A 27,426-nucleotide genomic window follows, 5' to 3' on the forward strand; every position below is an offset into this window, starting at 1 on the left:
CTTTATTTCTAGAATGTTTACTTTAGTAAAATAGGGGGCAATACTACTATTTTCCCATATGTGACAAAGTACAGTTTGGACAATGGGAAGGTCTAGTAAGGATATAAACAAGATTCTGGCTGGTTCCTCCACTTTGGCAACTTACAACATTTGTCTGCAAGTATATATATTGTATTTTTTATTCTTTTTTTAACTGGTTTTGGTAACTAAAAACTGCTCCTGTTATAAAGTATGTTTACTGAGTCTTTGTTGGCCATAAGACAACAGGAAAATTAAAGTATATGTACAAACGTTCGTTTGTCATGAAAATCCGTGTTCTATTTTCAAGCCTAAATATCTTTTTTTCTCAGCTAGTTTTTTGGGTTTTCACCCACCTGTTGTACGCGTTTGAGTTGCGACATGTCAGCAAAGAAACTTTAGGGATTGCAAATGTTCGTCTCCCACTCTTGTACACAACTGTACTTTTCACAACAAGAAGTGCATTTCGAAGGTATGGGGGTATACACTTCCAGTAGACGCTTTATATTACGTTCTTGGTTAAAAACAGAGAAGTATGAAAATGTGGAAATGTTTTGCACAAACTAAGATGGACTTATAACTAGTTAATGCCGTTTTACATCTTTGCTTAAAATACATGCAGCAAACTACAGTTTATATATTGACTTTGTTTTTAAACATTTATTTAAGGATGTGTTATTTACAGAGCTTGCTTAGGAACCAACACAAGCTCAAATAATAAAGAAAAAAGTTCAAGGCTGCAGTGGATGCAAACGATCAACCTTGTTTGGTTTATGTAAGTTATATTTAATCCTCTTTCTTTTAAGGCTGTAATGATTTTGATAAAATACAAATATTTAAAAATGACTTGTGCTGTTGTGCTATCTTCAAATTTGTAAATAACTTCATTTTTGTGATAAAAAGGATGTTTTGTTGTGTTTCATTATTAGTTCAGCTAATAAACTCCACATATTTTGCTGTTTACAGATTACCACTTGGAATAGTATTCAGTACTGCAGCCATATATGTTTGGAATAACGTTTTAAAACAACCAGATGAATCCCAGGTTCCCCATTATACCTTGTCAGTGTACATTTTTGGAGCCTGTGCTTGCCTGAAACTTGCCATAGAACCAATGTGGCTTATTGCACAAGCATTTTTGTTCATCAAATTGAAAGCAACAACTGAAGTCCTTGCATTCTTTGTTAAGTGTGCAGTAATTGTGGTACTGGCAATATTCTACCCAGATTTGGGACTGATGTCATTTTCCATTGCGCAGGTTGGTAAATTTATACACAAATTCTGTGTACACAAGGGTCGTCAAGAGTTATTTCACAGTGTTAAAGTGTGCTATAAATGCATGTCATCCCTGTGTATATTTCTCGTAAGCTTATCCTTAAAGTTAAAAAGTATTTACTGAAAAGTTGGGTGTGTTATAAGTCAATAAACACTTCCTTTTTGTCAGATTTCTTTGCTTGTGGTGAACATAGGAATATTGTATGGTTACTTCATATGGTTTGTGTTGACGGACAAACACAAACAATTGGATGATTTTCCTTTCACAAGAGTCAGGGATTTCTTTCCAAGGTCAATTCCTGGACAACCTTTTGTTGACACAAAAATGGTGAAACTCACAATCAGTTTTTTCAAGCAATCGATTTTGAGGCGACTTTTATCTGAAGGTATTTTCAGTAATTGATTGATGTCTTTACATATCTGATAAAAGGTGGCTTCTTTTATTTCTATGTCATTGTATCATTTGCCACTAATTCACTGTTTTATTCAATAATATATTTTTTTTGAAACAAAATGTTTTATGTAGTAATATTACTATATTTTTTACATATTATTGTTTCTTTCCAGGGGAAAGATATGTGATGACAATCCTAAATGTTCTTAGTTTTGCAGATCAGGGTGTTTATGAAATTGTAACAAGCCTTGGGTCATTTGTTTACAGGTAACCTAGTTTGCTTTTCCTTTGTTAGAGAAATTTGCATTTATGTTTAATTGTTTATTAAGGCTTTTATTCCTCCCCATTGAAGAAAGTTTGACGTTGTTTTTTGCAAAGACTTTGAAGAGGGGTGACGAGATCTTTAAACAAACTAAGGTGACCAGAATTTGAAATGAAAACTATTCAATGAAGACTTATTTTGATTTTTATAATCCTACTCAGATTCTGTAGTGTGGTCCAACTGCAGGCCCATAGGCCAAATAAGGCTGGCTCTAATTTTTTGGCCCGTTAATTAACATGTTCATGATTTGCTTCTATATTATTATTGAATAAATAACACAAATGTTCCAAATTGTTTGTTTAAAGAATGTGCTTTGTGCCACCAACAAAGTCACAAACTCTGGCCTATGAGATAAACTACCAGTTTGTGATGCCCCGCGACAAAGTTAACTAGGAACAAACTCTTTTAGCACACAAAACAAAATGTATTTGAATAAGAAACTGGCGATATCCGCAAGATAGGCCATCCCTTATGGTTGTGGTTTAAATTGAAACACTAGGCATCTTCTATAATCTTCTAAAACATACTTTGGAACTATTTGTGGTGTTTATTATGATTTTTGACTTCTTAGTGGTAGATATTTAACACATGTAGATCTTTAACAAAAACATCCAAAAATATGCACATTTAAAATAAATCTCTTACAGGAGGAAATTGTTGCAGTGTCCAATGTACTGTTTTGCATTCTGCGTCTTGTGGTTCTGATAAGTTTGACAGTTTTTACGTTTATTTTGCCGTATTCCAAACTGTTGCTTGATGTTTATGGAGGCAGTGTGTTGAGTGGGGGTGAGTTTAAGATATTTAGTTCAAAATGTTAAAACTAAGGTTCGATTTTTTGCAGGCAGTGGGCCAACTTTACTGAAGTTTTATTGTTTCTATGTTTTGCTGATAGCGATCAATGGATCCACAGAGACTTTTGTTTTTGCATCCATGGATCAAAGCCAAGTTGAAAGGTAAACAAATAAGTTTTGGATTATGTCAATATTTTTATAAACTGTAACTTGGAAGAATGCCTGTTATTTTTTCTGAACTGGGGGGTTAATGGACCCCATAGGGTTTACAGTGACCCATCAATGGGGTCCACAGGGCTTTCTTTATCAGTAATATTTTGAGTGATAAAATATATTGAATTTGGTGATTTCACAAAAGAACAAAATTTCTAGGAAACATGTTTTGCTGCATGTTCCAGGCAGTGCTTGTGCTCGTGTTAAATTCTTGATATAATTTTGTTTTAGCCCCATAATGCATATAGTAGTTTACATTCTGCTAAAATGTATAAACATTTCGTGCACATTTCAAGAAGAAAGTTTTATTTCCAACAGATACAACAAAAAGATGCTTCTGTTTTCATTGTTGTTCCTCGTCTCCTCTTATTACCTCACAAATGCAGTTGGTTCTGTTGGCTTTATTATTGCCAATTGCCTAAACATGATGGCCAGAATTATTCACAGTTTTTACTTTATAAACAGGTATATACCAAATTACTGGTTTCTTAATTTTGCCAGAGTCTAGCCCTGTACTACACAATAACTATTCCTTAATTTTAGTTTTTCTCATGCATTCAAAAAAGTAAACCAGGACTCCCAAAAATGTAATGTTTGTCCTGGCAAAGCATAACTTCACATCTGTGATGTTTGACAAAATGTTTGTTACATTACAGGTTATTTACAGATATCAGTGTTGTTCCATCTCCATTAAAAGGCATCGTTCCGGAGAGAAAAGTCTTGGTTGTTTTGTTTTCGTCCGCTGTTATTGGCCTTGTTTCGGAGTCCTATCTATGCTGTGACACAGAATTGTTGCCCAAAATTATCCACCTTGCAATTGGATGCATTTGTTTTTCTGTTTGTTGCATCACAATGAGGTTCATTGAACTCTCTGTTTCCAAATTCTTGCATCAACAATACTTCAAGAAGCATATGGAATGAACTTCTCAAGCTTATGCAAAGTATCTTCTTCATTCCAGCTGTTTTTTTTCTTGTACTGCACTTTATGCAATTTAGTTTAGCAATTATAAACAGCACTTTTACATATATTATGCTTTGTTCTTATACAATGTGTAAAGTTAGATATTCATAACATTGCGTTATTTGGAATGTCAAGTAATGTCTGAGATTTTTCTCTGCTGTGTTTTGTCTTTCAATTCACCTGTGTCTGGTATTAATGTCACAATGATTGTTTAGTTTACATTTTACCTTTTTAATATTATTTTTTCGTAACATTGCATATTTCCTAATATTTATTTCATATTTTACAATCTATACGTTCATGTGTTTTATGTGAAAATTTTATAAAAACTGTTTTATTTGTTCTTGAAATTTATTTGTTTTAATTGTCAGAGCTTTGAAATTGCTAAATAACATTCTGCAGCAACTTGAACACAACTGTTTTTATCTGTGACAGTTCTGAAATAGTGACGACACTGCTACGTTGCTTAACACATGAGCTGTTGTCAATGACAGGTGACTCTGCCCAGCAGACAGTTAGTTGTTAGTTGCACTAAAGATGGACACAGTAACAATTTCATAGCTCTGGCATTTATCATCACGATCATATGCATGAATATATTTTGCACCCAAGCTTCGTTTTTGCATTTTGTAATATTTTAGTCAATTGCACTTTAAAGTAAAACTTGTAACTTTCTGTGCTTGCCCACGTTCATATTTGGAAGGTTGTTTTGTATGATGAAAAGAGTCACTCTGTACATGCAGAGTATGTTGTTTTTATGAAAGTTCATTATGTTTTCATGACCAGCACAATGGAAATGTTTTTATTGCCAAAAAATTAAATTTTTGTTATTTAGGTTGTAGTTTTTGTATTAATTTTATAAATGCTGTAACTAATTTTGCACAATGGGGAAGTCCAACAAAGAAATTAACAAGATTCTGGCCAGCACTTCTAAATTGGCGTCGTACAACATGCTTTTGCAGGTATGCATAAATTGTTTTGCTGTTTGTGATAAAATATGATTCTGTGTTGTCATAAATGCCTTTGAGATTTTGTTGCCATTTCAAAATGAAATTTTTCAATATGCGACTCTGAAAACAATGCAAGCCATCTACAGAAATAAACTGACAAGAAAATGGATGAGCCGTGTGAAAAGAGAAGAAAAATGGATGAGGAGAATTCCATGATTTGTGATGGTGACAAATGTAAAACATGGAAACTTTCATCTGTTTTGGGTGATGAATACAATTCGAGCATAGAAGCCATCGGAATAAAAAGAGGCATAGCCTGCACATTGACAAGCAAAAAGCATGCTGCGGCAATTTTAAAGCATTTGAGTGATGTACTGCCACTAGAGGGCTTGCAGCATGTGAAACGAATTCGCTGCATCAAGACACCAGGTGGCGACAAATTGCAGGTTTTATTATACATTGAAGGTTTGCACGAAGGTTTCAAAGATTTTGCTGAAGTCCTGGATTTAAAAAGTGCCAAAAATGTTCAAGTGTTAAACAACATAGAAAATTTTGTTTGCGATCCTATTCATGTTGAAATTCCGACAAACCGTCCATTAACTAGGGAACAGTTTGATTTATGCAAAACCTTTTGGCCAGTTTCATTTCATGAAGACAAGAACATCACCCGGCTGTTAACATGTAACTTAGACATAGAAAAATACATGAAGTTGGCAATTTCAGCTGCAAGAATTGGAAAAACCTTTGATTCAAAGTGTGAGCTTGGGGTTGTTATTGTTGACCCTCGAAGAAATATCGTCATAGCAACAGCATTTGACATGAGAAACTTACAATGTGAAATATGCAATGGTTACAAAACAAAACACCCATTAAACCATGCTGTGAATGTCGCAATCGATTTGGTCGCTCACAGCCAAGGTGGCGGAGTTTATGAATATAAACCATATCTGGAGGTAAAACCTCAGCCACACAATGGGCTGTATTACAATACTAACCTTGACGCTATGGATGGGACCAGTAAAGATGCAGAGTTTCTCAAGCAAAGCTATTACATCTGCACTGGTCTTGATGTCTATGTAACCAAGGAGCCGTGTGTCATGTGTTCAATGGCTCTGCTGCATTCCCGTGTGCATAGAGTTTTTTATGGAACCCCCTGTAAAGGTGGTGGTTTGGGTTCTGCGTACAAACTTCATGCTAGAAAAGATTTGAATCATAGATTTGAAGTTTTCTGTGGTGTTCTTAAAACAGAGTGCGATAGTTTGTGAGAAATGCTACTATGCAATTGTCTGAAGGTTTTTTTTCACAATCTGTTGAAAATCACTCTTAGGTGCAGCATAAATGTTATTGTTTGTAGAGAATGACCAACGAACATGTGTCACATTCAATGTTGTTAACTGCCATGCATAAATTCTGTTGGTTTGATACAAATGTTATCTTGTTTTTACCCACAGTTGTCATTCAGAGTTTTGACGTTTTTACTGAATGCATTTATTTTGCGATACATCACCAAACAGACACTGGGTGTCGTAAACGTCCGTCTGCTTTTGCTCTACAGTACTGTGCTGTTCATGTCCAGAGAGGCATTTCGAAGGTAAGATCCTAATTTGTTTCATAAAATTATAAATGAAGCCTTTACTTTTATCATGCCTTTAAGTTACATATAAACTGGGAATGAAACTTGTAGAAATTTTTATTCAGAAGCAGAAGCTCAGTGTTTCAATTAATATTTAATGCTAGGTTAATCATAGAAATATTAATTTCAAAATTTGAGACTGTTTAATCACATTGGCGTCTTTGTTTTCTTGATTTTCCGCTTATTTTGTTACAATGTATTATTTTATTGTCAGGGCATGTTTAAGTACGGACACAAGTAATGATTCAACCACAGAGAAAAGTTCAAATGTGCGGTGGACTCAAACAGTTAACTTGTTATGGTGTATGTAAGTTTATCATTTGATTCTTTCTTGTGATCTGCAACTTAGTTGCTGATCTTAGAAATGTCTTTCTGCTTCAATAAGAAAACAAAAACAACTTTAAACACAGCATCTGCGGTAAGAAATTATCAATTATTATAAAAAATCAAGTAAAAAACGCGCCCTTTCTTAGGAACTAGTTTGCCTTGAAGAAAAACCTGTAGCTTAGTTGCCACTTGAACCTGAAGATTGACACAGATAATTTTTCATCAAAAAACACCTACATTAAATATAAAGATTTTTTGTCTGCATTGCAAATTTTTGAAAAACATTCATCACATGTAATTTTCCACATTATTTTTGCAGACTTCCAGTTGGCGTCATGTGCAATACAATTGCAACATATGTTTGGATCAACCTCTTGCAAAATCCCGATCCTACAGAAACACCACACTATGTGCTGGCAGTTTACGTCTTTGGGATGTGCGCTTGCGTTGAGCTGGTGGTGGAACCTCTTTGGGTTATCGCCCAAGCTTTTTTGTTCATTAAACTCAAAGTAATCACAGAGGGGTTGGCAATCCTAGTGAAGTGCATCGTAACTGTGCTGCTCGTACTATTTTTTCCACATTGGGGTCTCTTGTCATTTTCTATTGCACAGGTGAGACAGTTTTGTACTGGTTTCAAATCTTGGTCCCACAGGGAAGCATAGTTGTTACTGAATGTTGGTCATGATTGTATGTGGGTAGCTTTATTCAAAACATATGCCTTAAAATCTTTGTAAAAATTTGCCCAGTAACCTTACAAGCTGGCCCTCGGTTTCAAAAATCCAAAAAATTTATTTATCTTATGCAGGTTTCTTTTTTTATTGTTTATGTTTCCACTTTCTACGGCTACTTCATATGGTTTGTGCTGACAGACAAACACAAACAATTGGACGATTTTCCTTTCACAAAAATCAGGGACTTCTTTCCCAAAACCATTCCTGGTCAACCGTTCGTTGACAAAAAAATTTGGAAACTTACGATCAGTTTCTTCAAACAATCGATTTTGAAGCAGTTGCTCACAGAAGGTGGGTGTTTTATAAAAAAGATGCAAATACAAAATGTGATATAAGAGCAAACCTAAATCCTTTGTCTTTCTGTTGTTTTTGATATATGTGTTTCACCTCTAATTCGGCATCATCTGTATCAATTAAAAAGATATAATTCGGCATCATCAGCATTTTTAGTGATGCGGGTGATGCCAAATTATAGGAGGAAATATAGCAATAAATTGTTTTACTACATGAAATCTTCCTAACCAGCAACACTTCTTTCACGTGACACAAGTTATCCATCAATTCAATTTTAAATGTTACTAGAACAACTTTGTGTCCACGCTTCTGGTTTTAGAAAACATGTTTCGCTTTTTATTAAAGCATCTTCAGTTCTAGATGCTTAATAAAAAGCGAAACATGTTTTCTAAAACCAGAAGCGTGGACACAAAGTTGTTCTAGTAACATTTAAAAAAGGAGGAAATATATATATATCAAAAACAAAGGACTTAGTTTGCTTTTATATAAGTTAAAAAATCAGACACCAAGTCTTTGTCGGTAAACGACTGTTGGGAGATTCTCATACATGTTTTAAGAGTTCTATTTACAAAGTGTGATCGATTAATTCTGCTTATAGGTGAGCGTTATGTGATGACCGTTCTAGATGTCCTCAGCTTTGCAGATCAAGGTGTTTATGACATCATAAACAACCTTGGCTCCCTCGTTGCTAGGTAGGATAACCTAAGGAGCGTTTAATGGTTGACTTGATTTTTAATGTCTTATTTTTTTTTTATTTGTAGATTTATTTTCTTGCCGATAGAAGAAAGTTTTTATTTGTTTTTTGCCAAGACATTGAAAAGAGGTGGCGAGTGGTCACAGCAAAGCAAGGTTTGTTGTGTGTTTTTATTGCAAGTTTTCACTGTATGTCAGTAAAGGTTTTTATTTTTACACTTTACTTGCAATAGCTGAACAACACCCTAACATTTTTACAATTAGTTGAAACAAAGGTTGATCACAGGGACAATTAATTTCCGCATAAACATTGTTGTTGCAGGATGAGATATCTACGGTGTCCAATGTTTTATTTTGTCTTCTCCGCCTTGTTGTTTTAATTGGTTCTGTGATTCTTGCGTTTGGTTTGCCATTTTCCAAACTGCTCTTGGACATTTATGGAGGCAATATGCTAAGTTATGGTTGGTATTTTACTGGTGCAAAAAATGTGAAACCTAATAAATGAACTTCATGTGGTTTATTTTTTTTGCAGGCAGTGGGCCGATGCTTCTGAAATTTTATTGTTTCTATGTTTTGACGATTGCCGTCAATGGCACAACTGAGTGTTTTGTGTTTGCAGCCATGAATCAAAGTCAAGTGGACAGGTACAAAATTGGTGGATAATATTAGTTATATTAAGACTAAAACTAACATGAAAAATTATTTCAAACAGATACAACAAAAAGATGCTTCTGTTTTCATTGTTGTTCCTCATCTCCTCTTATTACCTCACAAATGCAGTTGGTTCTGTTGGCTTTATTATTGCCAATTGTCTGAACATGATGGCCAGAATCATTCACAGTTTATACTTTATAAACAGGTATTTTATGTTTACATAATCAGACATACCTTAATGGAAAGATATGTGGACTAAATAGTCTTTTATGTGACTTTTACAAAACCAATGTATTTACTGTAATATCAACTTAAATGTCCCCAAACAACCTAGCAAACATAATTAAATTTTAATTTAATAAATGCAGGGATATCAACATATGTTTTTTGTATACTTTTTACATTATTGTAACCAAAACTTATAGCATAAATAAATAAATACGGTTTTTGTTCGCACCCAAACAAAAGAAGTTACCAATTCCAATATTTGCAGATTATATAAAGGTATGTCTGGCATTCAATCACCACTGTGGGGCATCATACCAGATGCCAAAGTGCTTCTTTCCTTATTTATTTCCTGTCTTACATGTCTTATATCTGAAACCTACTTTTGCTGCGATGCTGGATGGCTTCAAAGAATAATACACATATGCGTTGGATGCGTTTGTTTAGCTGCTTGTGGCGTCACAATGTGGTTCAATGAACGCTCTGTGGTGCAATTCTTACATCAACAATACTTTAAGAAGCATGTTGATTGAGCCATTGTTATCCTGAACCTATGTTGTGCTATGCAGTTTTAAATAAAACTATTTCTGTCTACATAAGTTTTGCGTGTGAGTTGGCAAACGAAGGCTTCTGAAAGTTTAATATTAATTGGTGATAAGACCGGAAAATATTAAACCACATGCAAACAGAAAAGCCCAAAACCACAAGGTTGTGGCAGATCAAGTTATGGACACATGTTTCTTAACCTAATACAACACAACGCAAATAAGACGGAAGTGCTGATGAAACAGTTAGAGAAGCTGATAAAAAGATTCACAAAAAAATGTGTATGTACTTAGCCTATAACCATGAAACCTGATGTTACTGCAGTATGCGTATATTAAATGCCACGATATTTCACGTAACCCTACATGTTATTTTAACTGCGCTATCCATGGACGGCGACAAGTGACCAAACAAAACCATACTTGGTTAAAGGAATTTGATGGAACAAAGTGGACCAAGGCTCTCAGCAAAAATCTGTTGCATAAACAAACAATTGAAAAGCAATTAATAAACTTTCGAACCGCAACGCACATCCGAACTTGATTAATTATTGTAGGCCAAACAGGAACATCTCTAACCAATAACATAATGTTTGAGTTGTGAGTCGGCCTAAATACGAAAGCGATACAGTGATGAATATGGCGAAGCAATGAAGAAATAGTGCATACAAATGGCTGCATACTGCGGGCAAATAGCAGAATGAACTGACAACTATTGTCAGCAGTGACTGAAGATATGTTTGTAAAACATCTTAACTTATTTTAAAATAACAGACAACTTTAAGCCAAGACCAGTATGCCAGAAACAGAGTTGTACAGAGTTAGATGGATCATCGTTGCTATTCTGGCTGTTGCGATGATGCTTCAAAACTTGAACTTATCATTTGGCATTTTTAGCAGCGATTGGGTTGCATTCTTTCACACCACTTATGCTGAAGTCGATCTGATGGGAATGTTATTTTTCACCGGTACCATGTTGTCTGCCCCATTACTTGCTTGGATGTTTTTAAGGCGCCAATTACAAATTCGGAAACTATTGATCCTCACCACTGCATGTATCACGCTTAGCTTTATCTTTGTTGGTAGCGCACTTCTAAACAGTAAGTTGTTCGCCATGGCCGTGGCTGGCCAGGTTATTATTGGAGTCGCCAACGCCATCAACAAAGGACTGCCAGCAACATTGGCAGTTTTATGGTTTCCAGATAATGAAGTGGGAAGTGCTCTTGGGATGACCGTTGTTGGACTATCAGTCGGCATGGTCAGTTTTATTACCGGAGCTTCAGTTATTTTAGGAAAAACTACTCAGGTCGTACAAAGTGTTAAGCACAAGTCGAGCAATGTATCCATGACAACGCAGGTAAACAATACGCTTGGTTCCAACTCTGTTATAAAAATTTACTGTTGGATAAACTTTGCTTTCGCGGGAATAGCGTTTTTCTTGTTTCTTCTCGCAGTTGCATTCGCGAAGGACGAACCGCCGAAACCACCGACTCTCGCCCAGGCTCAAAAGCGAAGAAATAGAGATAGCGAAATCAATGGACCGATTTGGGATAGTTTTTTAGAGTTTCTTGTGCAAACTAAGGGATTATTTTCCGACTTATGGTACCTCCTGTTAGCTTTAACCTACACCATATATTTACAAACAGGACTTGTGCAAATTGTCTTCTTGGCAGAAATTCTACAGGCCTTAAAAGTAACAGATCCTCGTCGATGGGCAAGTTACTCTTTGATTGGTTTATTGTGTGGAAGCATCTTGGGATCTCCTGCGGGCGGCAGACTTGTGGATGTTTTTAAGAACTATATGTACCTTGTAAAAGTTGGAAGTTTGCTTTCATTTCTGGCAAGTGCGTGTTTCACTGTAGCAGTTTACGAACAGTGCACGTGGCTTTTGTTAATTTTTGACGTAATGTTCGCCGTCTTTAACCGTGTTAATCTGGTTGTTATCATGGAACTCATAACACAGCACACCTTCCCGACCGAAGAAGGATTCGTCAATTTATGGACAGTAACGATTGACGGTATTGTCGGAACAGTTGTGGTTGCGGTGGGAAGAGGTTTGTTCAAAAGTTTGGGGCCGCTGTCTGTCCTCATTATGCAATGCTTTCTGATGTTGGTGGCTGTGGTGATAGTGTTCACGTCCAAAGTGAAACTTCGAAGAGCTGACGTTGAATCCAATGAAACTCTCAAGCTTTTGTCCAACGGAAAGTAGAGATGGGGTTTTGGAAAGAAGGAAATTCTTGCACAAAAAAATGACAAAAACCATTTGATATGTATTTATTATTTGTATATTTCATAGTTAATAGTAGAACGTCAAATGTCTGCAGGGTTACGCAAAATAAATGACTTCAGCAGAGGTAATACAAAACTATCAGCAGTATACAGCAAGAAAGCTTGTTATCTGTACGGGTTTCGGGATATATATCCTGTTTATTTTTGTTTATTCTTGTGTTTATTGTTCAAGTTTTTGTGTAAATAATTTTTTTTTAATTTAGTTGCCAAAATTACTGCCCAAGTAATTATATAAGGTCTGTCCTTCTGGACGCAGCGAAATGAAAAAATCATAGCCTACGTACTGCAGCACGTCCTTTCAAAAACGATTGGTGGTTAAATAATCATTGTCATGGCCGAAAGCTGTTTAATAAATGAAAACAAAATGTGTGACGCTGTTACAAGATTACAATGACTGAAAAAAGCGTTATCACGAAAAGCAGTTTGATCAGCATTCATGGAAGCTTACGGTGCTGTTGCTGGTTGGGTTCCTCTCGCTTCTTCGGCTTCTTCGGTCGTGTCTGTCGCTTCGACGTCGTCGCGATTCCGGCGCTCTGCTTCTGTGACGTAGACTTGCGGGGCAGCGGCTTCTGTGACGACGTCGCCCGTCGCGTGACGAGGACCTTGAACGGCCTTGTGCGGTAGCCAATGCGGCTGCGTCGATGCTTCTCTCCTAAGGAAGAAATAATAAAAAAAACCTGAAACAATGAAATAACCCAAAAACAAACGACATCACGCTTCATACAGCGCATTATGGGCCACACAAACACAACCGTTTATGACAAGGCAACCGTCAACTATCCAAAATACTTGTATGCGTTTGTTTAGCTGCTTGTGGCGTCACAATGTGGTTCAATGAACGCTCTGTGGTGCAATTCTTACATCAACAATACTTTAAGAAGCATGTTGATTGAGCCATTGTTATCCTGAACCTATGTTGTGCTATGCAGTTTTAAATAAAACTATTTCTGTCCACATAAGTTTTACGTGTGAGTTGGCAAACGAAGGCTTCTGAAAGTTTAACATTAATTGGTGATAAGACCGGAAAATATTAAACCACATGCAAACAGAAAAGCCCAAAACCATAAGGTTGTGGCAGATCAAGTTATGGACACATGTTTCTTAACCTAATACAACACAACGCAAATAAGACGGAAACGAAGGGTGCAGATCCGGCTCGACGACAGACCTTTTTCTTCGCTCCTTAAAATACGTGTTACCTGTTCGTACTTTTCTCTGACACTTAGAACCAGCAATGAAGTTGCTCGCTCAGTCACTAACACTTTGAGAAGCTGTCAAACAGACTCACAAAAATGTGAATGTACTTAGCCTATACCCATAAAACCTGATGTTACTGCAATATGCGATTCTTTAATACCACAATATTTCACTTAACCTCACATGTTATGTTAACTGCGCTATCCATGGACGGCGACAAGTGACCAAACAAAACCATACTTGGTTAAAGGAGGCCAGCCCTATAGCAGGGTATGAGCGTTGCAGGAAAAAATGCGATATGTAGGTTTTTCCTCTGAAAAAGTCTGGTCCTAAACAACTTACCAACTGTCAGGAATTAAATGGACAATGCAGGCAGCAAAAATCTGTTGCATAAACAAACGATTGACAATCAATTAATAAACTCTCGAACTGCAACGCACTTCCGAACTTGATTAATTATTGTAGGCCAAACAGGAACATCTCGAACCAATAACATAATGTTTGAGTTGTGAGTCGGCCTAAATACGAAAGCGATACAGTAATGAATGTGACGGAGCAATAAAGAAAAATAGTGCATACAAATGGCTGCATACTGCGGGCAAATAGCAGAATGAACTGACAACTATTATCAGCAGTGACTGGAGATATATTTGTAAAATATCTTATTTTGACTTTAAGCCAAGACCAGTATGCCAGAAACAGAGTTGTACAAAGTTAGGTGGGTCATCGTTGCTGTTCTGGCTGTCGCGATGATGCTTCAAAACTTGAACTTTTCATTTGGCATTTTTAGCAGCGATTGGGTTGCATTCTTTCACACCACTTACGCTGAAGTCGATCTGATGGGAATGGGATTTTTCATCGGTACCATGTTGTCTGCCCCATTACTTGCTTGGATGTTTTTAAGGCGTCAATTGCAAATTCGGAAACTATTGATCCTCACCACTGCATGTATCACGCTTAGCTTTATCTTTGTTGGTAGCGCACTTCTAAACAGTAAGTTGTTCGCCATGGCCGTCGCTGGCCAGGTTATTATTGGAGTCGCCAACGCCATCAACAAAGGACTGCCAGCAACGCTGGCAGTTTTATGGTTTCCAGATAATGAAGTGGGAAGTGCTCTTGGGATGACCGTTGTTGGACTATCAGTCGGCATGGTCAGTTTTATTACCGGAGCTTCAGTTATTTTAGGAAAAATTTCTCAGGTCGTATCAAGTGTTGAGCACAAGTCGAGCAATGTATCCATGACAACGCAGGTAAACAATATGCTTGGTTCCAACACTGTTATAAGAATTTACTGTTGGACAAACTTTGCTTTCGCGGGAATAGCGTTTTCCTTGTTTCTTCTCGCAGTTGCATTCGCGAAGGACGAACCGCCAAAACCACCGACTCTCGCCCAGGCTCAAAAGCGAAGAAATAGAGATAGCGAAATCAATGGACCGATTTGGGATAGTTTTTTAGAGTTTCTTGTGCAAACCAAGCGATTATTTTCCGACTTATGGTACCTCCTGTTAGCTTTAGCCTACACCATATATTTACAAACAGCACTTGTGCAAAATGTCTTTCTGGCAGAAATTCTACAGGCCTTAAAAGTAGCAGATCCTCGCCCATGGGCAAGTTACTCTTTGATTGGTTTATTGTGTGGAGCCATCTTGGGATCTCCTGCGGGCGGCAGACTTGTGGATGTTTTTAAGAACTATATGTACCTTGTAAAAGTTGGAAGTTTGCTTTCTTTTCTGGCAAGTGCGTGTTTCACTATAGCAGTTTACGAACAGTGCACGTGGCTTATGTTAGTTTTCGACGTAATGTTTGGGGTCTTTAACCGTGTTAATCTGGTTGTTATCATGGAACTCATAACACAGCACACCTTCCCGACCGAAGAAGGATTCGTCAATTTATGGACAGTAACGATTGACGGTATTTACGGAACAGTTGTGGTTGCGGTGGGAAGAGGTTTGTATAAAAGTTTGGGGCCGCTGTCTGTCCTCATTATGCAATGCTTTCTGATGTTGGTGGCTGTGGTGATTGTGTTCACGTCCAAAGTGAAACTTCGACGAGCTGACGCTGAATCCGATGAAACTCTCAAGCTTTTGTCCAACGGAAAGTAGAGATGGGGTTTTGGAAAGAAGGAAATTCTTGCACAAAAAAATGACGCCAACCATTTGTTATGTATTTATTATTTGTATATTTCATAGTTAATAGTAGAACGTCGAATTTCTACCAGGTTACGCAAAATAAATGACTTCAGCAGAGGTAATACAAAACTATCAGCAGTATAGCAAGAAAGCTTGTTATCTGTATGGTTTTAGCGATATATCTCCGGTTTATTTTTGTTTATTCTTGTGTTTGTTGTTCAAGTTTTGTGCGAATATAAAAGGCCATCTACACTAAGATTGAAATTGACTGATGTGTTTACGAATCAAATAACGTTTTCAAAACAGATTAATGTAACCAAACGAACACGTCAATACGAAACGTTTTTATTTTGTTACTTAGTAACGTTACAAGAACGTACAATTCAAAACGATTTCATAACAGAATAATGTTGCCTCATACAAACGTTAATGTAAAACAGTTTTGTTACATCCTATATTAACGGTACAGAAACGTTTATATCGGTACTCATGTTCAATAACATCACTAAAATGTTGTGTTTCAACCACACAAAAACGTTTATTCAAGCCGTGCTTAATTGACCGTCGCAATATCGTTTGAGTTACGTTGAAGGCCAACGTTATGTCATGCAACATTTACTTTGACACAAAAACAATCTGAAACCACTGGACAACCTTTAAATAACGTTACGAAAGTTAATTTAACGTTTTGTTTTAGCTGGGCTGCTTACGGTGTCCATTACTAGTCTGCAGCAAGAACACGTATACGGACTTAATTCAGTCATGAGTAGACTTAGTTCAGTCATAGCATCCAAGTGAAAACTTATTGAATGCTGCTAGGTTGTCTCTTACTTTTTGCTGCAATTTGCATGTGACTGACGTTCAAGTTTGGCAAAGGTCGGTGACCCCTGGCACGAGAGTTTATACCAACACCTGTACTGGATTGTGTTACGTCACAGAGAAAGGTTAAGATGGGTCAACCAGAATATTTAGCGACGTCGCAAGTTTACATATTGGTCGTAAAAACCACAAGCACTGTTTGTGTTGTCGCTGCAGAGGCATAAATTCTATTTTGGGCGTGTATGTGGGAACGCAAACTCATAAACAATTTAAAATAAATTGTAACCTAGCGTGCGGCAATCAAAAGGTAAACTGAGGCATAAGCAGTAAAATGTTTGTCTAAAATAGGTTTCAACATGCAGTATATGTTTTCGTAGCATGGAACAGCACTACATTTTCTGTAGGTTTCAGTTTATTTTATTTACAAAAACACAAAACGCTGAATCTGCTGACGTCACTTTTCACAACGCATGTTGTGGTAAAAATCAAATTATTTTTATACGTGTAATATACATAATGTATTCGCATGCATACAAACGGGATACAAGATATAGCGATAAAAACATGAAGTGCGTTCAGCAAAAAACAATCTTTTAGAGAAGGACGGACAAACAAACAACATTCTTCAGACAGTATAAAGGAACTGACGCAAGAAATTTTAAAACTTGTATTGACAGTCGGGTACAGTATTAAGGCGTTTGACCGTTGGGCAGCCGATAAGGTGGAAAACTGAGTATTTGGCAATCGGCGACCCGAGTCCTAGCTGATTGGATTAATATTAAATTTCATTGTCTTCAAATGTCGGTGTCTGCTATGTAAGGAGATGGCCTGCCCCCTTCTGGTAAACTTTCATCCAAGTCTACACTGTCGGCGCGAGGTAAGTTGAACATCTGTGGACCCAAACTTGGCATCCACCCTTTCCTCGCAGCAATATCCCTCCTCGGCAAAGTTGACGCCTCGCTTGGAGTGTTCCAGCGAATCGGTGACGTACCCTGACTCTTGGCAACCACTGCGACGTCATCACCTTCATTCGAGGACGACGCAGAGTCGGTGACATCGTCGGATGACGTGGAGGACGGTCTACGTGGCTCGGTAGGTGGTGCTGTTTCCTCATCTGAGCTCTCAAAGCTGTCGCTGCTGCTTACGAAGGAGCTCACGGCGCTGTTGCTGGTTGGGTTCCTATCGCTTCTTCGGCTTCTTCGGTCGTGTCTGTCGCTTCGACGTCGTCGCGATTCCGGCGTTCTGCTTCTATGACGTCGACTTGCGGGGCTGCGGCTTCTATGACGACGTCGCCGGTCGCGTGACGAGGATCTCGAGCGCCTCTTTGCGGCAGCCAACGCGGCTGCGTCGATGCTTCTCTCCTAAGGGACAGAAAGATAATGAAACATGAAATGGAAAATATTTTTACAACATTGAAATAACTTGAAGACAAACGACATCACGCTTCATACAGCGCATTATGGACCACACAAATACAACTGTTTATGACAAGGCAACCGTCAACTATCCAAAATACTTGTATCTTTCGTTAGTCAAGTTGAGGTGAAACTAAGATACCGTTTACCTGGTAAACCGGTTCTCTTGGTTGGTACTTGGGCAGTTCTTTCTCATCGTGAATGTAAGCTTTGTTATTAAACGCTGGAAGGTCCTTTGGATCGTGAAAGTACTGAGCTCTGTGAAAAGAAAGTGGTTTAATCGTAAACTGTGCAAAGAAATACATGGACCTAAGCAAAAATAAAACACTGTATTTAAAGTAATAGTTATACTTTATGGCGAACAGGTACAAGCAAAGTATTGTGTCAAATGTAACTTACTCCTTTTCCTTCTTCCGTCTCTTGGCTGAATAACAGCAACACGCTATGATGATGGCGCCCACTAGCAGAAGAAACGCCCCCACGGCAGCTATGATGACCATCCAAAGTGCAACGAAGGCTTCGCATTGCGCTCCCAAAAACCACAAGTCGCTCTGTGACATGCATCTGCAAACAGGATGAACTGTTGCTCAGATAAACATGTTGGTAGTTGCATATTGGGCAGGATTTTTCCAAAGAGAAGTAATAAAATTTCTGTGCTACTACTACATTTTAGTATTTCTTGTAATTGTAGGCTTTATAAGTATGGAAGTCATGGCAGAAAGCTTTGTCGTCTTGAAAGTTAAGTATAACCTTTGCATACATATCAATTCTAACAATTGGGTATACTCTTCATAAAATCTAAAGCAGAAGAAATGTTGTACTCTAAATCTTTGGAAGACATCGCCAAACATAATTTTATCGTGTTAAGTATCCCTAACATATTTAAGAAAAGTAAACAGACTGCCATGTTTTTAATTGCTTACTTATAATTTTCCCAATTCATTATTTAGGAAAACGTATATTTTCCAGAACGATTTTACTTCTATAGACAACTCACGTGCAAGTGGGGGGGTTGGCGGTCGAGGGCTGCGAGCAAGTTCCATTGTTTTTGCAAAATTCCTTCGTACACGGAGAAACGCACGTGATCGCAACACCGTTCACGGTCTCGTCGCATTGTGTGTTCGGGGTAGGGCATGTTACAGCACCGGGAGTGTTGCACAAGCTCTGTCCTGTAACAGGTATTGGCATGTGTTTACCTAATTTTTAGTTCCTGAGACCCACGTTAACTGGTGGAAACTTCCATGTATTTATATGTTCTGAATAGTATTTTTTTTATTCAAAATTGTTTTTTTAATTTTTTTAGTAATTTTTTTTTCGGTTAAGACCGTATGGTGATGCGGTTCCTCCCAGACATAATTCAATTCTCAAATTTTACCGCTTATGTGTGACTAACAAATGGACAAATTATTGGTTAAAACATATTTAAAAGTGACTTTGGACACAATTTTATCTCCTACCAGCAAATTTAAATGCGTTTTCGTCGGCCAACAGCACTATGTAGAATGAACTAAATGGATCAGAGAGAAGATTCCTGACTATCTCGTTGTAATTCGCAATTCCGTTTGTTATACTTGCATCAGTGGACGTGTTTAATATACTGTATCTCGCTTCCACGTTGTACGTCACCTGAAATAATCAAAAATTACAAAACTGCATATATTTAATGGTCAGGTGCATGCAGAAAAAAGGGAAATGATCTGATATGCCAAGTTGGCTGACAAAAATACATGAACGAACCATACAACAACTGTGACGTTATTCTTTGTGTAATTACAAAGCCAGTGACAGTAAATTAGCATTGATTGTTTTTTTCAAAAGAATCAGATCCATATTACAACCATGAGATGCGCCACACAAAGAATCCAGTTCTTTAGTTTAATCGTAACTAAAACTTATGATATCTATGTTATTGAAATTTTTGGAAAGAGATACTGTGTGGTTTTGCTTCTTCGAAAACTTCGGATGTGTTCGTTGTTATCGAGAATAAACAACTGTTTCATGTTGATAAAAAATCATTTCTGAGTTGGTGACGGACCTACTGTGTTAATTCAGTGGTGGCAGCGGTGGGATTCGAACCCAAACCATCGAAATGACTGGTGCCAGAAACCAGTTATAGTAACTTTTGTTTGCAGAACATGGCAGTTCATTTACTTTGGTGCTGCCTTGACGTCAAAATCATGATGAAAATTTGGAGAAAACTTAATGATCGTTAGATTAACAGTGTAAAAAGGCCTGGATGAATATAAAGAACTTTTAAGAGTTCCGACTATGTATATTATATATACGTACATCAACTTTTTCGCCGTTTACAGTTGATGAAATACTGGATGCTCGAAGGAAACCAGGCAAATTGTTGGTGTAAAATGCTCCAATCTAAAAAAAGACTTCAGCTTGAAATTTTATTCACGTAATATGTTTCTTTGACTTAAAATTTTCTTTGACTCAAAATTATTAAAACAAGACTAACTGTTTGATCAAGCACGCAAAAAACTAGTGTTACTTACTGAATCGGAGAAGGCATCTGAATTAAAATTAACGGTGTCGAAGTTTCGTGTCAGACGAACAGTTGTAGTATACACCTTCAAAGTGTTGGCAGCTGTAACATAAAATTATGTCAACCCAAGCCGATTTACGATTTACCTTAGCTGTAAAAAAATGCGAAAAAGTGCATGGACGTTGTGCACTAGAATCGTCATGTCTAACTCTTTTACCATGTACCACCTAAAAACCAATGCAGTATCACATATTGGGAAATATAAAAAGAAAAGGTGTTCCGATTTTTTTTTGTACAGCTTCCATAAACGTTAGTGCTTACCTATAGAAGCGGTGGTACCACTGACATTTACCAGAGGATAACCAGGAATTTGGGCATCTGGAAATAAATTAATTAACGGAAGAAATGTTCCAAGAAACAGAAACAACGCATACACAATCAAATTGATAAATGTATTAGATTTCCAACTTACCTGTTAAAGTTGTCTTCGCCACAATCACAACTATGACGCAACACAGCCTCCAGAATTGCGCCATTGTATGAGATGAAACAAGGAAAAAAGCTTTGCAGCAGGGTAGGTAAGTTTTATGAGATAGTTTGCACAACGAAGTTTCTAAAAAAAGTTAATGTTTAATCGTGGCTGACTCAATGACTTCATCACATATTTACCTTTCACATATCATAAAATGATAAAATACTGCATAAATTTGGCACATTGCCAGATTCAACTAACGCTATAGTCACAAACACAGATTTAAACGCGTTTCGAATTTCAAACCCGGGAAAACATGCACAGCTTTAATAATTCATGCTCCGTAACACTGGTTTACGACTAAATACACCTGTGATTTGTCGTTGACTGATTAGTTTTGCAAAGCATCATAGCAACGTTATTCGTGCCATTTCGTTCAAACGCAAAAAAATAAATTTATTGTGCTTTCAAACGCCTGAGAAGCAAGTGATAAGTTTACATATATGACAGTACTACATCAGAACTGGTTGCTGATGGCTTAAGTACCATCAAACTGGTCCTTGATGTTACATGAAATAAACAGAATTTCATCGAGGCTTGTCTGGCATATGCCTTCAAACTGTATTTCCACCCATGGCGTGCGGTTTTTCAACATGTTATTACGAACACTAGTCAAGTCATCGGTATTATTATTGTGTTCGACAATACGCTTGTTTCACTTAAAAAAAAACACATTAAACTCTAAAAATAATCTGCATTTAATTTTAAAGTCATACAAAGGATGGCTTGCGTTTATTGTAATTCCAAGTTTTTCTGTTCTACAACCAAATGTCGGAAAGCACCTTATTATTTCATATGGAGGTTACATAACACTCGTCTTCAACTAACTTGAAACCTTTAAATTACACTTGCTGGAATTTGTAATAAAACTTCTGTATTCCATCCTGCCACACAGTTACATATATGATGTCACAAGGTCTATTCACTGGTTTGGAACGCTCGACTACGGAACTTCTTTGTGACAACACAGTACAATTTAGCCGCCCATTTTACGGGAGTAGAGAATGCCTTTCACGAACGGGTATGCTTGGTTGGCAGACCATACACACGGCAAAGCAAACAGAACAAACTCCGTCATAAAGAAACCGCGAGGCTTTTCCTCTCCATTGCTCATAGTGCCAGGGCGTGAACACTTATTTTTGTCGGAGGGGGTTTGCGCGTCACATAACTTGACATACAGCAGTTCAAACTTTTACATAGGCAAACACGACAGGGTTTTTAAGGTTTCCAATGATGTTCGGCATACAGCGCAGAAACTAGGGTAAATTTGTCGAAGCTCTGTTCATTTCCTCGACTTTTTTCGTTACTTGTGATGCAAAAGAATTGGATTTTAGTATGTTTATCAAACACTGCTCATTGTTACCATGGTTACCGGCACCATACCATATTACCGCTTTTTAGTAACGCCTTCAATGCTACAAAATAGAGCAGGATATCCACAGTCTGAAACAACTGGACTTATACCTCAAATCTCGTCTTGTGAAACAACAAAACTTCTGCTTTACAAAAAGCACCTGTTTCTTTACTAGCGTGCAATGAAACGGAAACACAGCGAGCACGTCCTTATCTCCTAACATGCTTCCCACATTTCTGGAACAGACGTTTCGCTGATAAGAAGTTGTAAAGCTTGCCAAGCCCGAAGCAGTTTACTGTGGTTTCTATTCCACGTGCCGTAGCGTTACAACTACATGTTCTCTGTGTAATAGCTCTACCAAACATTCTGGTGTCTGAATGTTCGCGATTCTAGATCAGTATCCACGCAACAAAAACCTTTGTGTTGTTGCAATCGTTATCTAACAACTTTTCACACATAAATATTGTCCACTTGAAGAAAAGTTATACTGAAGATGCTTGGGCAAAAAATGATTTCAAATGTAACAAATGCATTTATCGATTTGCGGTGAGACATCGCATGATTTGAGGTTATGGGGAGGATCTCTTATGATAAAATAATTCAGATATGTTCCTAAGCTGGGTACAGTGACGGATCTCTGTAGTATTTCACTGTAACTTGTATCTAAAGATCCAAAGGGTAATGCGATTAAACGTTACGTGAAAACTATTATTTCGACATCATGTCTGTTCTTGAATTGTAATGTTTTTCTTTTTGCGCCACGTGGTCATCATTTGCAGATATTTGTCAACACGCTTGCTGATTCAGGCTTATCAGGCGTTTTTTAGTTTACCAAAATATTCCTGGAGATCAAATATTTTGGGAAGCACTAAAGTGAGTGATTGAAGAATACGAGATGTTTATTGCAAACAAAACAAGTGTAATAGAAAACTGCCATGAAAATAAACAAATGATTTCGTTTGAAATATAAACAATGCCATGATGGACGAGTGACCGATAACTTCTACATATCGTCAATATAGCGGGAAAATTTACTCATATTGTTTCTTGTTGTTAATTTGCTGACACGAATTTATTTGGTTTCTCTTTATACACAGCAAACGCTGTGCTGGCAAGTCACTTAAAGGTAGTGGCTGAACTTTTAATACAAAGGCAAGTGTAATATCTACTTAACCATTAAAAACAAAAAATACAGAGGTTTCTCGAAAATGCAGAAAAGTTGGAGGCCAGATGATATGTTTCGTTTTTTCATCGACGTTTGGAGCCAACAAGATGTTGTTGTTTCATTCACGCGACGAATCTAACTCACACTGTAGATTCCTGCAAAGCAAAATGTTTTCAAACATTCCGTTTTTGGTTTAGAAAACAATATTTGTTATCTAGTGTATGCTTCATTTGCTAGATGTGCTCAATAAATTGTGCAAAAATTAAATGGTTTGACAGAACAAAATTAGGAAAAGTGATGAAACCATATTTGATATCAGGAATATACGCAAAAGTTATTCCCCAACTGTGCACGCTGGTAAACGATTTCTAACTAATACCTTAACGACTACAATATCATTGGCATCAGATTGATCAATTTAAACTAATTACCAATGTGTCCGCTCTTCTCGGTCGTTTGTTAACAACAGCGTAGGCAACCGGTTCCTGGTATGGTGGCGTATTAACATTTCCCGCTCCTGGCTGAGGAAGATCTGCCAGTCGTTCCTCCATCAGTTCCATGTATCTTTCATCTGCATCCTCTTCCCTGGAAGAGAAAGAGTCTTCGCTCCTCCTATCTTCCTCCGTCTCTACCGGAAGTTGGATGGGTGCGTAGTTGATTTCACTGGATGAAGAAGATGTTGGCTCATGAGTGGAGTCTTGTGATGATGGAATCATGGTCCGAGGAGCCGGTTTAGGAGGAGTTAATTCTGTTACTTCTTCTGCAGGCGGAGGAGGTGGTGTTGCGCTTTTGGCCTCTTCCTTCGCTGCCTCTTTGTCTTCCGATTTTTCTTTCTGTTAGTGTTTGTTGTGATTGATTTTATAACTCAGAAAAGTTCATGGTATGTTTGTTTTTGCCTTTGATATTTTATTAAGATCGATCAAAGGACAAAATAAAAATAATTTTTTGACCTAGATGTCAATGATAAAACCAGTTTATATATCTTGATGCCTGTCTTACTTTTTTTCATGAAATATGCCAAGAATTTATCACTTACACTTTTCTTGATTCCCAAAGCCGATTTTATGGTGACAAAAACTTTTTGGTTTTTTGACATCGGTTGTTCTCTTTCCTTTGATGCTTTGATAAAAGCTTTGCGTTTTTCTTTTTCAATCCTGTCGACAAGTTTTTGTGTCACAGTTACGTAACCGACATAAGCGAGATAAAATACAGTGTTTTGTACAAATATTATTTCTACTTTGTACAAAATTAGGAAACCGTATTTTACCTAAAATTTACCTAAAGCATCACTGATTTTATACATAAAGGGAATAATATCAACGGCAACAATAATAACAACAACAATAATAACAACAACAATAACATTATGAACAACAACAGGATAATTTTCAACAGCAGCGAAAGTCACTTACCTCTTTTGAATGCCTTTAATACAGCAGCAAGTAACAACAATAACCAACACGATGAGGAGAAAGACGACCACGAAATAAACTATTGGCATCCACAGATTGAGCATTGTCTTACATTCGGAACCAACAAACCAATTGTTTGCCGACGACACGCAGCTGTCAAAACAAAAATGTTTGTAGCTCTGCTATTGTTTCTTCAAGTGTATTTAAAATTTTTTATTGTTTTTAAGCTAAACTATAATTGAATTTGCGCTCAGGGACTCTATTTATATTCAAGATACAAGTAATGTGTCAGAATACAAAATTCCCGATACAGTTTTTAAATTCCTAAGACCCAACCCCATTTTCAGACGAATCTTACCTGCAGTATGGTTGACTGTTGCCGTCTGTTTGCACACAATACGCGTTGTTAAAGCATTGTTTCTGTTGAGATCGGCATTGTGACGTACAATCAACGTAATTGCCAAGCGAGTTACTGATGCAAGTTGCATATGTGTTGCATGTTGCACCGGTGCATATATCGTTTCCTGGAAAGCCAAAGTTTTGTGCGTTTTTAACTTTGTTGTTTAGTGTGATTGTAATTCCCGACATTCATTTTGATGTAAGCGTTTGATTCATATATGGTTAAACTAACTTTTGTTTTAGTTTAAACAAGGCAAATTCTGTGTAATTTTTAAGTTTAATACTGAACACAAATGCGATTATCATTTAATCAGCGATGAAGATTTAGGGTTTATTGTCCTGGTAATGTGGTTTTTATTTAAAGTTATTGTAATTTGCCATTTTGCCCATTCACCACGTAAGCTCATCAATACGTGCCCATTGCGAAAACTATAAAATTAATACCAGACAATTGCTCAGAAAACCTTGTTAAAACTAGCTTAGTGGTGCTCCTCTTTTTGCACTTACGGCCCCGGTAATTTGTAAAATTTAGGCTAAAATGTAATGAAATTGATAAAAGCGATAACTTAATATTGTAAAATTATGCACTTTCTCTCCAGAATAAATCCAATCTATGTAAAAATGATATATATTTTGGGCCGATAAAATACTACACGCGGACTATATGCAGCTTACCTGAAACAGTAAAACCACCGACCCATATAAAATTGTTTGAAAAATTGGCATCTGCCTCGAAAGCATTCCTTACTACAGTTTCGTTGCTAACTGCTGTCACAATTTCGTCGTTGTTAAGATTTGAAAGGGAAGAGAAATTGTAGGAAACAACATAACTGAAAGTGTACGTTACCTGCAAGAGGAAAATAACAATGCAAAATTAAACCTTTGCAAATAACCGTTAGAAACAAATTTGACCTTGTATGTTCGATGCAATTATGTTTCCAAAATAAATACTAATGATCTCCTTTTTTAAGCAAGGCGAACGTTCTGGTAGTTAAACACGTACGCTGGGCTCACAGGTTCGTAAATCGTAAAAATTCTTTTCAAACCCAGTTACAAAAAACTAGCTGAAAGACAAACAAACAAGAAAACTCGCAACAGATTTTGATCAATTTTATTTACTAACACTGGCTTACATTGTTTAAGCTTGTGTTGGTCAATTCGATTGGATATTGGATCGGCATGACGCTGGAGTTGTAGTAAGAGGTGATAACCTGAGTAAGAGCTTCATTTAGAGTAGCTTCTGTATCGTTCCCGGTCGAGTTTAGTCTTACAGTCGTCTGGTAGCTCTTAATGAAGTTTGGATCTGCGTAAATTAACATGCGACAATCATTTTTTAAATCAAAACTCTTATCACATCCACTGTATAAACAAGTGATTACTCAGTAATTAGGATTTTGTTGGAACAAAAATTGTTTTGCAGTGAACTTATTTAACGCAAAATGTAAGCATTACATATATTACACATATGTGTTAATTGTGTACAATCGTGGAATTTTACCGAGGGCTGGTATTTCCGAAACAAAAGCAAGATCGTTTCTCTGCTGCTGTCCGAACACTGTACAATAATCCAATTGGTAAAAATGTAAGGGTGAACATATTTAAAACACATATTTAAAACACAAAAAATCCATACGACAGTTACTTTACAATTACACTACACACATCAACCGTTTTAAACAATCGTTATTGTCACCAACAATATTACCATTCACCTGCGAAAATGCTGCAAAACAGCAGGAAGAAAAATAAGCATCGTTCCATTTTTGATGTTTCACGTCATAGGAGTAGGCTTGTGACGTCACAGTACCAACTATGCGATCCAATATTTGCTGTAGCTGGGGAAAAGTAAAGTTGTAAATAAGACGGTTTTGTCTTTTTCTATTTTAGTGTCGCTTTCCTTTTGCGAAAGCAAACAAACCATGAAAAGAATTCACAAAGTGCTGGTTGTTGCGCGCTCGCAGTACTCTAAAATCTCTTTCACCTTATCCTTTGTACGTTTAACTACCACCTTCACTCTGCTATCGACTTTATCTTATTTATTGTGACGTCACAGGCACCTGTGGTAAAACGAACAATTGAATTGGAACTACGCTTTGTCGCAGCTCAAAAAAAAATGCGCACAATACTATTTGAATATGAAACTGCGACGCGAACCTCACTACGCGATACTTTTACACAGCTGCAAGGCTACGAAA

The 27,426-nt window shown here is 37.1% G+C and overlaps 6 protein-coding genes across 7 annotated transcripts; 4 read left to right on the forward strand and 2 right to left on the reverse strand.

Moving 5' to 3' along the window:
* Positions 1-19: 19 nt before the first annotated feature.
* LOC145901796 (man(5)GlcNAc(2)-PP-dolichol translocation protein RFT1-like) lies at positions 20-4,809 on the forward strand. 2 transcript variants are annotated; one of them, XM_082989591.1, is made up of 11 exons: positions 20-160; positions 351-490; positions 704-793; positions 985-1,276; positions 1,463-1,679; positions 1,861-1,954; positions 2,017-2,104; positions 2,657-2,795; positions 2,851-2,962; positions 3,332-3,478; positions 3,670-4,809. In XM_082989591.1, exons 1-11 carry the CDS (start codon positions 83-85, stop codon positions 3,932-3,934), a joined length of 1,662 nt encoding a protein of 553 aa, XP_082845717.1. In that variant the 5' UTR covers positions 20-82; the 3' UTR covers positions 3,935-4,809. The 2 variants fall into 2 exon arrangements, with proteins under 2 accessions (XP_082845717.1, XP_082845718.1); XM_082989592.1 differs by having other exon boundaries at positions 3,681-3,942.
* Positions 4,808-10,026, forward strand: LOC145901795 (man(5)GlcNAc(2)-PP-dolichol translocation protein RFT1-like). The gene is made up of 11 exons (XM_082989590.1): positions 4,808-4,936; positions 6,376-6,515; positions 6,772-6,864; positions 7,204-7,495; positions 7,690-7,906; positions 8,508-8,601; positions 8,671-8,758; positions 8,925-9,063; positions 9,135-9,246; positions 9,315-9,461; positions 9,750-10,026. Exons 1-11 carry the CDS (start codon positions 4,859-4,861, stop codon positions 10,012-10,014), a joined length of 1,665 nt encoding a protein of 554 aa, XP_082845716.1. The 5' UTR covers positions 4,808-4,858; the 3' UTR covers positions 10,015-10,026.
* A 796-nt stretch (positions 10,027-10,822) lies between these two features.
* Positions 10,823-12,235, forward strand: LOC145903128 (choline/ethanolamine transporter flvcr2b-like). Its single transcript, XM_082991204.1, has one exon. It carries the CDS (start codon positions 10,823-10,825, stop codon positions 12,233-12,235), a length of 1,413 nt encoding a protein of 470 aa, XP_082847330.1.
* A 1,966-nt stretch (positions 12,236-14,201) lies between these two features.
* LOC145903129 (choline/ethanolamine transporter flvcr2b-like) lies at positions 14,202-15,614 on the forward strand. Its single transcript, XM_082991205.1, has one exon. The coding sequence runs from the start codon at positions 14,202-14,204 to the stop codon at positions 15,612-15,614; it is 1,413 nt and encodes a 470-aa protein (XP_082847331.1).
* Positions 15,615-16,866: 1,252 nt separating this feature from the next.
* LOC145902425 (uncharacterized) lies at positions 16,867-21,848 on the reverse strand. Its single transcript, XM_082990381.1, has 10 exons — positions 21,039-21,848; positions 20,842-20,982; positions 20,691-20,747; positions 20,380-20,471; positions 20,165-20,248; positions 19,333-19,501; positions 18,873-19,044; positions 18,275-18,439; positions 18,025-18,133; positions 16,867-17,821 (listed from the first exon to the last, which is right to left on the reverse strand). Exons 2-10 carry the CDS (start codon positions 20,903-20,905, stop codon positions 17,255-17,257), a joined length of 1,479 nt encoding a protein of 492 aa, XP_082846507.1. The 5' UTR covers positions 20,906-20,982; positions 21,039-21,848; the 3' UTR covers positions 16,867-17,254.
* Positions 21,849-23,143: 1,295 nt separating this feature from the next.
* Positions 23,144-27,268, reverse strand: LOC145901833 (uncharacterized). Its single transcript, XM_082989636.1, has 9 exons — positions 26,944-27,268; positions 26,730-26,786; positions 26,365-26,534; positions 25,907-26,078; positions 25,191-25,356; positions 24,833-24,985; positions 24,457-24,574; positions 23,852-24,253; positions 23,144-23,575 (listed from the first exon to the last, which is right to left on the reverse strand). The coding sequence occupies exons 1-9, from the start codon at positions 26,990-26,992 to the stop codon at positions 23,561-23,563; spliced, it is 1,302 nt and encodes a 433-aa protein (XP_082845762.1). The 5' UTR covers positions 26,993-27,268; the 3' UTR covers positions 23,144-23,560.
* Positions 27,269-27,426: the final 158 nt, after the last annotated feature.

This window comes from Ascidia mentula, chromosome 5, assembly GCF_947561715.1.
Source record: "Ascidia mentula chromosome 5, kaAscMent1.1, whole genome shotgun sequence".
NCBI lineage: Eukaryota > Metazoa > Chordata > Ascidiacea > Phlebobranchia > Ascidiidae > Ascidia > Ascidia mentula.